The 12,045-nt window shown below is 35.4% G+C and overlaps 1 protein-coding gene across 1 annotated transcript in view; it reads right to left on the bottom strand.

Moving 5' to 3' along the window:
• The window catches only part of SENP2 (SUMO specific peptidase 2), a 32,173-nt gene extending 20,421 nt beyond the window's left edge, over positions 1 to 11,752 (bottom strand). Inside the window, exons 1-6 of the mRNA XM_006925804.2 lie at positions 11,415 to 11,752; positions 9,349 to 9,404; positions 5,806 to 5,939; positions 5,326 to 5,392; positions 3,553 to 3,643; positions 40 to 208 (exon numbers count right to left, since the gene is read on the bottom strand). Of these exons, the coding sequence (XP_006925866.1) occupies positions 40 to 208; positions 3,553 to 3,643; positions 5,326 to 5,392; positions 5,806 to 5,939; positions 9,349 to 9,404; positions 11,415 to 11,737 (840 nt within the window). The 5' untranslated portion in view covers positions 11,738 to 11,752. The remainder of the gene's footprint in view (positions 1 to 39; positions 209 to 3,552; positions 3,644 to 5,325; positions 5,393 to 5,805; positions 5,940 to 9,348; positions 9,405 to 11,414) is intronic.
• Positions 11,753 to 12,045: the final 293 nt, after the last annotated feature.

Genomic DNA, 12,045 nt, shown 5'->3' with positions numbered 1-12,045 from the left:
AAAATAGTTTTCAAAAAGGATCGGGTTAAAAGGGCTTACCTCCTCCACGGTACAATGGGGGCGCCTCAGACCCTTGCCACCCTCTTCAGTAATCATCTCTGTTACAGCCTGTTCCTGAGGTTTCCACGTTAAGGAACTCTCTGGATTGCCTTTGCTATGGCGACGGCCACCTGGTCTTCTATTATAGCCTTCTGAGTTCAAAGTAAAACTGAGGGACAGGAAAAAAATATTCAAGTTACCACCTAACTGCTTAAATTGCTAGAATCTAAGATCCAGACCATTCTCTGATTAGGATTTCCAGGTTAAGCTTTCTCTGGACAAATCAGATAACTACTATTTACAAAGGTTAGATCTGGAGCAAAGGACATCCCAGAATTCCACTATGGAATGTCTATTTCCAATAACCAGGGCTACTGAATGAAAGCCTCTGCCTTCTTCCTCATATCTAACTTTCCAACCCCAACTCTGGAATTAGCTCCCCTGTTACACATACCCTCCTCTTATACTGCACTTTTTCTTTAGTCACCGGAATTGACATCACTGGAATTAATTATTGGTTTGACTGATTATTGTCTATGTCCCCCTCTAAACTTTAAATTCCACAAAGATAAGATTATATCCTTTTACCACTGTAGCCTAGTATATGATCTAAGCCAAAAAGCACTCAATAAATATCTGCTGAATGCTAAATTAATGAATATAAATTAATAAATGCTACAATGGAAGCCATGAAGCCCCAACCTAGTCACTGCTGCTGGTGACAGAGACTGCCTCTCCTGCCATCACCAATAAGGGGACAAATTGATATCATACCTTTCTTGATGTGATGTTTTAAAAAGGATACAACACCATGTATATAATATTTTTGCAAAAAAAAATTACGTACTCTAAACAAATCATGAGTAAACATCAGACAAAAGGGGCATTCTACAAAAGAAATGTTTTGTACTCTAAAAGTATCTATGCCGTTAAAGACAAAGAAAGGCTAAAGAGTTGTTCCCGATTAAAGAAGATCAACAAGACATGAAGTTAAATGTAATACATGATCCTGTACTGAAAAAAGAAGAAAAGATAAAAAAAATAAGTACACAGTAAAAATAATCACTATTATAAAGACATTTAAATAAGATTCTATAATATACTTATAACAATATTAAATTTTCTGATTTATGTAAGTGTCCTCATTCTTAAGAAATAAACATATTCAATCAAGTACTTATGACTAAAGAGGCATGAGTCTAAGATTGACTAAATGGTTCATAAAAAAATATGTATATGACAGAGAATGATAAAGCCATTTGGCAAAATGATAACAACTGGTGAATCTGGTCAAACAAAGACAAAATACACAAAGCAAAAACTGACATAACTGGATGGAGAAATGGACAAGTCTGCAATTATAGTAGGAAACATCAACACTCCTTGCTCATCAATCAATAAAAAAGTAGGCAGAAATCAGTAAAACCTGTAAAACATTATCAGCAAACTTGAACTAGGACACTCCACCCAACAATAGCAGAATATGCACTCTTTTCAAGTGCACATTGAACATCAACCAGATAGACCATATTCTAGGCCATAAAACAAATGTTAACAAATTTAAAAGAACTGAAACCATATTAAGTATATTCTCTGACTATAATGGAATTAAACTAAATAAAAGAAAGATATCTGGAAAGTCCCAAATATTTAGAAATTAAACAATATAATTCTACACTTCAGAATAATCACTGGTTAGAGAGGAAGTAAAACAGAAATTAGAAAATATTTTAAATCGAATGAAAATTAAAACCAACATTTCAAGATGTGTGGGATGCTGCTTAAGCACTAAATGCTTATTTAGAGAATAAGTTCACCTCTCAATATTTAGTATGTATCTCCCAAGAACAAGAACATCCTTTACTTAACCACAATACAACCACCAAATTCAAGAACTTCAGCAATGATACATTATGTAATATTATGTAGCCCATATTCAAATTTCTCCAAAGATAGTAAAAAATATCCTTCGCAGTAATTTTTTTCCTATCTAGGATCCAATGAGGAGGTCGGTCACATTGCATTTAGTTGTCATGTATCCTTAGTCTCCTCTAATCTGAAACAGTTTTTCAGCCTGTCTTCCTTTTTATAATGAAGAGAGTACAGGCCTGTTGTTTTGTAGAATGGACCCTAAATTTAGCTTAACTAGTTTTCACATTCTTAGATTCAGATTATTGATTTTTGCAGGAATACGAATTAGGCGATGATGTCTTTCTCAGTACAATATATCTAGAGGCCATGATGTCAGTATGTCCCACTGTGGGTGGTTTTAACTTTGATCCTTTGGTTACAGTGGTATCAAGCAGGTTTCTCCATCCTAAAGTTACTATTTTTCTCTTTGTAATTAATAAGTAATTTGTGGGGAGGTATTCTGAGTTTATGTAAATATACCATACCTCATCAAACTTTTACTTACTAGTTTCAGCTCAATTGATGATCCCTGTACATATCAATTACTATGATAGTTACAAAATGATTTTTTTATTTAAATTCTATCATTCCTTCTATACTTACTAGGTGGGATCCACTATAAAGATCTTTCCCTCCCACACTATATATTTATTTACTAGCATCTATATTTCTGTCTTTATTTACTGTGATGCTTAAATTGTTCCCAATTTTTGGCCAGTGAAAGCCCCTTCAAGTTTCTCCCTATGTCAACATGTCCTTTAATTTCTGGCATAAGATGTTTCAAACTCATTTTGTACTTTCTTTCTTAGCCCCACAATCAGCCATTTAGCCAACTCCAGAGAGCTCTAGTTTTTAGTTAGTATCTCATTTTTAAATATGAGTGGATAGTCAATATTTGAATAAAGACTCTAATATGAAAGATAGGACCAAAACAAAGTAAAGGGTAGGGATGATTCAGAGGAAGCAGATAAATCAAGTAGGAGAAGAAATTTTAAAATAATTAACAGCTTTAGAGAAATAAGAAAAGATATTGCATCCTTACAATAAGAACAAGATGCTCGGAGAAAGAAAAACCCATGGAGTAAGGAGGGGTAGGATGCTTACAACTTAAAAACTATGAAGCCAACAACAACAATGAAATCAGTAAAAGATTTTTTTAAAAAGGCCAAGGACAATAATAAAAGAGAATATATAAGAAAATTAGATCAATCCAGAAGATCTAATATCCAAGCAGTAGCAATTCTAGAAAGTGAGAACATAGAAAGGAAAAGAAAATTACTAAGAATAGTTCAGTTTATGAAAATGCATCAGGCTAAACACATAATTTCTGCACTTTCCTGTATGTATATTATACTTCAAAAAAAGTTTAAAAGTGAACTACAATTATTTTTTAAAAGGTTTTCAAAATCAGATGATATGGGCATATAAAATGGTAGAAAAAGTAACACACACCTGAGTTCAGGTCTCTCACTAGCTGCATGATATTCAGCAAGGCGATAAACTCAGAGTACTTACTTAACAAGATTACATAATAGAATAAAAGTGAGAATGCCTAGCAAGTGCTAAGTTTCCATTTAAAGAAAGGCAGAATTTAAAACTTACCCGAAGGAAGGCAGGACTCTGCGAGGCTGATCTCGGGTTACCGTCACTCTGATCTTTGGATAGTCACTTATTCCATTAGGAGATTTATTACCTATTTTAAAAACGCATTTGTAATTGTAAAACAGAACAAAACACCTGCGAACAGTCTGCATTAGAAAAATCTGTGAGCAGTCTACACTGTAGAACTAAATGTCTTATCTTTTCAAATTTTATTACTGTACAGCAGAGAAGTCCAGAACAAACTTTGTAAAGTTAAAGGAAAAGCAATAGTGCTAGTTTGTCTCTGATCTCAATAGGCAATAACAATTCAGAGGCAAGCTTTTCTAGTTTTGCTTGCTGGGAGCAAGAGGCATAAAGAACTCAATGATCACAAACTCTAAGTAATCTAATCAAATTATTTCTTCTTCTCAAGAAAACATAAGTATTTTTAAATGAAAATCTGCCATATGTTACTATGTTTCAGTAGAAGCTTCTAAAACTTGTGAGATGGTTCCTGTACTTTGAAAAAAGGTAATCGAATTTTCATCAGCCACATTTTTCTGCTGTTGCTATTATAGAGGTTTGGCGTCCCTAAGGACTCCAAAATGCAAAGAGGTCTAAAATTGAAAACTTTTTCACAAGTCAGTAGCAGCAAAACCTAAACTGACCTAAATTCATTTGTTTGCAAAACCTAACCTGAACCAATGTTCAATCCCAATGGGTGTCTTAATAATATTCAATAAACATGATATATCTAAACAGGAAAAGTTTGGAATTCCCAAACACATCTCCAAGAGTTTCAGATTAGAGACTGTGGACTTCTTTATACAAAAAACCTGCCCTAGGAATACCTGTGCTTCCCCACTAGGTTACACAAACCCAGAGAAATATCGGGCACAAGATAAATCTACCATCCCTTCCCTATGTCAATTTTAATGGCAAATAATTTCAAACATTTATATAGTCACACAATATGAACAGATTATGAAATCTAATTGCATTAACTTTTAAAATGAAATGAAAGACCTATCATCTTTGCTCCAGGTCCCTTGGAACTAGATTCTCAGACTCAGGGGTACATATTTACGTTCCTTTTCTCTGCCATCAGAAGTACTTTACTAAAAAGGTTTGAGAAGCAATACTCTAAAGTTTTTCTCATTTCCTTAGCGTCTTCTGCTTTTGTCTTCTGAAGTCGCAATTTCTCTAAAAGCTCTTTTTACCCTTCCTTTCAAATTTTACAAACCTACCTGTGTGGCAGAGATCACAATCATTTCAGAACTCTGGCTTCTTCCTATTTTTCCCCACCATAGCATTTTATACAGTATGTAAAACAATTACAATTCAATTTAAGGGTCTGGATGATATGAAGGTTCCTAATCCATCGAAGTGTAAGAACTGGGAACCTAAGGTTGCTCCCCAATCAGATGATGACCCTGAAACGCAGGATTTTACTATTTTGTTATTATTTTGTTTTGTTATTAAAGGTTTCATTTTGTTGTTCCTGATAATTTAGCAGTGCCTGGCACAGAGTAAGCTCTCGAGAAATGTTTTTCTTCTTTTTTAAATGAATGAAACTTAATCCAAGTCACATTAAATGCACTGATAATACAAACAGAAAACATAACAGTAAATTCAAAGACAATTCTAAAGGGAACTATTTGCTTTTTAGAATGGCAGAGAGAATATTTCTGTGTTATTATCCAAACCCAAAACAGTGTTATCCTTTCATATTCTCAAAACTCAGAAAAAGAGGCAGGAGGTAGGGGGAAGCAGAAATGTTTTTGGCCACCTCACCCAGTTTCAGCATGTTGTTCCAGGATCCAGAACCTGTCAGTTCACAAGATGAAGAGTTCGAAAATACCTTAAAATCAAATAGAATCGCCTCTGTAGTATCTAAATTTTAGAATTTAAATAAGTTTCTAATATGAAAAAAAAAAAATCATTCTATTGGTGATTATTTAGCTAGCTCACAGGAGAGATACCGATAAGATCAAAGGTTTGATTTGTAAAGACCCACAAAATGATGTAAAAAATAAAAATTCCAGAGTCTTCACACATACTTATTATTAGTAATTAGTCTCTTTATAAATATTTTTTAAATGTGTAATGTCTTAACTTTTAATTTTTTGGCCTTTTTATCAAGGCTAATAAAGACATGAACATTTCTGAAGTCATTCTACACATTAATTCCTAAAATGAGAATATTTCTAAAATTTAATTTTAATGATTAAGTACAAAAATCCATAGCCCCATTGGAGCCCTATCCCCACTGACCTCTCCTGAAGGGGCCACATTCCGTGTTCCATTACAAGCAGAAGTTACCATGGGCTTTGTAGTCAGCTGGAATGGGAATCCAAATAAGCTGGCAGCATTGTAGAGACTGTTTTTTACTTGGTGAATAAAGCAATCTAGAAAGTGTAATATACATTACATATACATATAAATATAGAGTAATAAGCCTCTAGCAAAAAAAAAATAAGATTGTATCTTAGAAAAGGCCTCTCAATTTTTATAAGTCCTATTTTCAATCATTGAGATAAGAAAGAATCTGTAAAAATATTTTTTCTCCTATCTGAGTAACTGGAATTCCAGCATTGTGATTTTTGTTTTTTTAGTAAAATATCTGGGATGCTATAAAAACCTGAAACTATCACTTTAGTAAATCACACACTGATTCACAAAAGAAAAGTCCTGAAATGACAGCTTTTAAGCAATGAATTCTCCCGAAAACATAAAAAAGAATCTATATCAAAGAGACAAGGGCATAACTTAAAAACCTAAAGCACATAGTCACTAGGTATGGCAGAATCCTACAGGAAACACCATTCACTGACTGATTTGTCCTTATTTCCCAGGCAGGTAACAGTATAGTTATCCTAAACAACTTACTTAGTGCCTATTCAATCTTGGCTATGCCCAGGGTGGAAATGAGTGAAGTATAAGATATGCCAATTCTTAAATATGTATGATGAAACAAAGCTATCCCTCTACTGGAGAAGATGTGCTGGAAGATCTCAGACTCATCCCTCCCTGCCACCAAAAATAAAGATTACAAAATAAGTAAGTAAATAAGCAAGGGGAGGGGTAGATTTCAGTGTTTTACCAACTTCCTCCTTTTATCACTACTCCTTTCTTACTTCCTATGCTATTGTTTTCTACAATTTCCTTTCTGTTTTACCTTAGCCACATTCTGCTTTAGAGAAAAATAGCCTGAAGTTAATTTAAAATGATGGCTTTTAAGCAACAAGCTCTCCAGAACACATAAGATACAAAATACTTTCTAGAAAGATAAGGGAATAGTTTAAACAACAGGGAGGATGTGATAGCTGGGTAAAGCAGAATCCAATTTGAAGTAATTTGTAGAGAACAGTTGAAAGAACCAAAGTTTGCAAATGACTAGTTTCTCATTTTAGGAATTAGAAAAAATTCCAAGTTCTCTCTCTAATAATATTGAGCTTTAAATGGTAGAAAAAGAGTTTTAGGGACTGGTGCTGAATCCACAGACTGTCATTCAAACCCAGAGGACAAGAGGTACTCTTAATAACATAGTTAAATAGTGGACACTAAAAAGTACTGTATTATTTAGTTTCCAACAAATTTTGTCAAAATCTGAGTATGCCCAAGATTATGTCAAAAGATCTCACTGACTTTAAAAAAAAAAAAAAAAAAAAGGTCTGCCTCATTTATAAAATGGGATAAGACCATCTTATTTTCCTATAGACTAAGATCTCTTAAACTTCCTTTCACCTACAAGATCATGAGTCTGCAATTCTAAGGTCCTCCTTCTTTTCTTTTACCCATCTTTTTACAAATAGAGTGGTACTGTCCGATACAGAAGCCAGTAAGCTATATGTAAGTTACCTAAGTTTAAATTTAATTAAAATTAAATTCAGTTCTTCAGTAACAATAACCCCATTTCAAGTGCTCAATAGCCATCATGGCGGAGTTCTATTGGACAGCATTGCTATCTATACAACTTTACATACTCTGCCAATAAGTATTTCCTCTGCGACCCATTGCTTCACCTTTGGCTTAGGTTCCCTTCTCTAGTTTCCATCCAGAAAATCATAATACATATTTCATGGAAATCATGGTGGGAGAAATCCTTAACATACAAGTCCATAAAATGGATGACTGCCAGAATTATTTCAGGAACCTTCTGTAATTCCACTAAGTTATGATTTTTTTTACTACCTGCAGCTATCAAATGTATTTGAAAGGTAATTTTATATTGCTACTATTAATGTAAAGCAATATTATTTGTTTTAGAAAAGAATGAAAACACAACATTAAGTTCTAGCTGCACTTATTAAAAAAGGAGAGATGAGCATGTAGTTTGACCCTTGAACAACACAGGTTTGAATTGTGTGGGTCCACTTATATACAGATTTTTTTTCAATAAATACTGCAAATGCATTTTCTCTTCCTTACCATTTTCTTAACATTTTCTTTTCTCTCACTTTATTGTAAGAATACAGTATACAACACATATTAACATATAAAATGTTAATAAATCAACTGTTTATTGATAAGGCTTCCAGTGAACAGTAGGCTATTAGTTAAATTTTGGGCGAATCAAGTTATACATGGATTCTCAATTTTGATGTGGGAGAGTGATCGGTACCCCCCATGTTGATCAAAGGTCAACTGTATTCAACAAATATTGAAAACATACTAGCATTAAATAAAGATTTTCTGCTTAAAATAATCATTAAAAATAACTGAAAAGGATACAACTTTTTTTTAGTATATAATATAATTCCAATGTTACTTAATGCTATGAACATTGTATCTCCTAAAATTATTCCCTGACTGGAATTTATCCTGCACTTTGAGAAATACTGTTCTAATGAATTTGAATATTCTTGGCATTCAAAGTCCTCCAAAATTTGACCTCTCTTGCAAACTTTTTCCCTGAATTCTATTCACTATTTCCTGAATTACATAAATTTCCACTACTATTTATTCTCTCTACCTAGAAAGTTTTTCCTTCTATTGCTCTCTATTGATAACCTATCCAACCTTCAAGATCCATCTCCGATACTAGCTCCTCCATCAAATATTCACTGAGACTCTTAACCAGCTGAAAATTGAATAGTATTTTGTTACTTTCTTATTTCATTTATCATATTCTCATTGACACTGGTATTATTTGCTTTTCTTATATCCCCCATATATAATCACATACTCCTATAATTTTAAGGTTCTTAAAAATAGAGACCTTGTCTTAACTCTTTTTTGTATTTCCTGCAGAACCTAAGACAGGTCTTAGAAGGAAGACATGTTCAGTAAGTACTCATTGGATTTAAATGAAATCTTAATGCAGACATGTCCACTCTTAATAACTATATCTCAAGGTAGATCCAAATTCATGTATTTTTTTGAGAATGAGGAAAATATTATTATAGTATTCCATCGTGCTGCCTTTTTCCTTTAATTTTATTCTCTTTTACCAAGTGATGTCTAGCCCTTCAGATTATAGGGAATGTAAACATCTTGGGGCAACATATTAGATTGATTCACTCAGCTATCTGAACTAGATGACTCAGTTTGAAGTAATTTTTACAATGTTTTCTTCTCAAATTTAAAAAGTACCTTTTCTTTATAGGAAGATTTAGAATTTTAAAATGTATATTCGACATACAGGCTTATCCATCTGGAAAGAATTCCCTGATAACAGTGGTTACCTCCAGAAAAGATAACTGAGTATAAAAGAGACTTACTTTTTACGGCATATACATTTTACCTTTTGAATTTTGTTCCATGCATATAGTTTTCTTGTTTAAAAAACTAATTTTTAAAATTAATATTCAATACCTAATCTTGGTCTTTTGGCTGGTATTTCATCAGTGTCCACTGTAGAATACAGAGTACTGAGAAAAGAGAAAAAAGAAAAATATATATGTGCGTATATATATATCCATATACACATTTATATACACATATAACCATTTCTATAAGTAAACTCAGTATTCATACAACACACCTCCCTCCATCCACTTTGTCATAAAATGAGATCCAACTGATGTTTTAAAAAGAATACTACTCTATAGGAGGCCTTCAGCATTTGAGGACTTAACACTATGGTTTCAACTATTTGAGAGACCCAAAACTTTCTATCATATAGTGATCTGTAATCTGGCTAAAGTACAACTTGATTTTAGCCACAAATCCTTTACCTAGTAAACAAACATAGGTAAGAGCCTAGATCTAGTTATTTCCTTTTTTTCTCCAGAAATGACTTATAAACAATTTCCTTTTGAAATATGACACCCTTCCTCCCCCCAAAGTCATTTTCTACTTTAGGTAAAAGCAGACAATATAGAAGCTTTAATAGTTCTTAGTCAGAAAAGCTGTTATATTTCACCGCAGTTTTTTCATGGAAACTATATTACAGTGGTAATAATGAATTTCAGTTATTGGACCTATACCTCAACAGTGGTAAAGGTTCATGGTACACTATTAATTATCTTTCGAAAGATGATTATGATGATCATATTTACAAAAAAAAAAAATGAACAGAATCCCAGGAGAATGACATTGAGTTCATTATTTAAACATCCCAACAAGACCTCCTGGCTTCATTTTGGCTGAAAAATGGCTTATATTGAGAAGAGTTGTTTTTAAATTAAGGATGTGTGCTAAAGAACAGGGTTTTTACCTCCAAACAACTGTATCCCTGACTAGCAGAGATTTGTAGCAAAAAGAGAGGACAGGGGAGAGCAAATTAACATTCCCTTATTGAATAAATATGTATCAAGTGCCTATCATGCACCAACCTCCTCACAAGGCCCTTGAGGTAGAATAAATACTACCCCTATATATATTAAGCATCATTCTAGGCACTTTACAACATGTTTTCAAATGATCCTTATATCAACCCTATAGAAAGGTGGGAAGGAAGAATAAGTTGAAACCTTGCCCTCTCTAGAACACATAAAAGAATTCAGCCAATAGTCAATTTCATCAATGACCTGTATTAATCATCTTGTTCTCTCAAATTCCAAGAAACCACCCTTCAATGATCTTGAGGCTTAGTAAAAAAAAAAAAAAAGAAAAGAAAAAAAAAGAAATTAACACTTGATTACTAAAAGTTGAGGGGTGAATAGAATTGGTGTGGTATTTTATTCTCTAATTCTTAGGCCAGGGGGTTACACACTACAAAAAGGGACAAACCAAAGGGTATGTGCTTAGTAAGAAGAGCTTTAAGTTTTCCCAAAATGTTAACTAAATTTTAGAGTAAAGACTAGTGATCTTTTTAAAGGGATGAGGGACCTATTTTTTTCTCATATACTAATTTTAAAGCACATAACCACTCTCCCTCCCTCTCTCCCAACACACACACACACACACACACACACACACACACACACACACACACACACACACAGTTTGACAGCTGTTCAGAACAAGACAGCTGCTGTCTCGGTGCTAAGAGAACAGTACTTGCAGTCACAACGGCTTTAGGCAAGCTATCAATCTCACTTCTCTTAACTGTTGCACGTATTACCCACAGATGACACTTGGGAGTGTGCTTTGTAAACAGTGAGCCTAAACAAATTTTTAGTTTTCAACCTAAGAGCAGCAAAGTATGATAAAGACCCATTTGTTGACAGGAAACAACGTAGACTCTGACAAGAACATCAAAAATCCTAACCATCACCGGTCACTCCAGAGATAACTAGCTCCTTCCATCATCAGGAGCCGCAGGGTGGAGGTAGCGACTACGTCACCAGGACATCCGCGACCCGCACCTCTATCGCCTAGACCCAGCTACGACTTCGGGCTGAGCGGGGCCTGCCTGGCTGGATCGGCGCTACCCAGCCGAGCCCAGGGTGGGGGAGGGGACGGTCAGGCCAGCCCTCACCCCTCGCTCCTCTCACCTGTTCGAGCGCCGCCTCTTCAGGAGGGCCCGGGCAGGGGGCACCGGCCGGTCACAGAAGCGGAAAATGGTGCCGAGAATCCTAACCAGCCATTTGTACATACCAGGCCCAAGCAGCAGCGGCGGCCGACACACCCCGAGACGCAAACCCCAGAGCTGTCGCCGCCGCTGCCGCCTTCGCCGCCTCAGCCACCACAGCCAAGGTTCGGTCGCTGACTTGTGACGCGATCCGAAGGCCCACAGATACAACGTCCCCAGGACTACAAGAGGCCCCCGCTTGCCACCCCTCTTGACGTCACCTCCTCTAGCCCAACCGGAAGACATCTTCGTCCTCAATCTGCGCACGCGCACCCTAGGACCCCCACCTCCCGAGCCTAGCAACCAGAATGCCTGCGGGACGGTCCCGGTCCAATCGTTGATGAGATCGAAAGGGCTGTGGGAGGGGTTTTCCCTTTGGCAGAGCCAATCCTGAGGCCGCCCGCGGGACAAGGCCCACAGACTACACGTGAGGCTTTTCCACCGCAAAGGAAGCTCTCCGGAGGCCTGAAATACAGTAGATACGCACTAAATGTTTGAGTACACAAAATAAAGATAAGGTTAATTAACAAATGTTTACCGTGCTAGGAGCCCTT

The sequence above is a fragment of the Pteropus alecto genome, unplaced genomic scaffold (assembly GCF_000325575.1).
Source record: "Pteropus alecto unplaced genomic scaffold, ASM32557v1 scaffold88, whole genome shotgun sequence".
Classification (NCBI taxonomy): Eukaryota; Metazoa; Chordata; class Mammalia; order Chiroptera; family Pteropodidae; genus Pteropus; species Pteropus alecto.
Note: the sequence above shows the minus strand (reverse complement) of the source record. Positions and strands in the feature narration are given on the sequence as shown.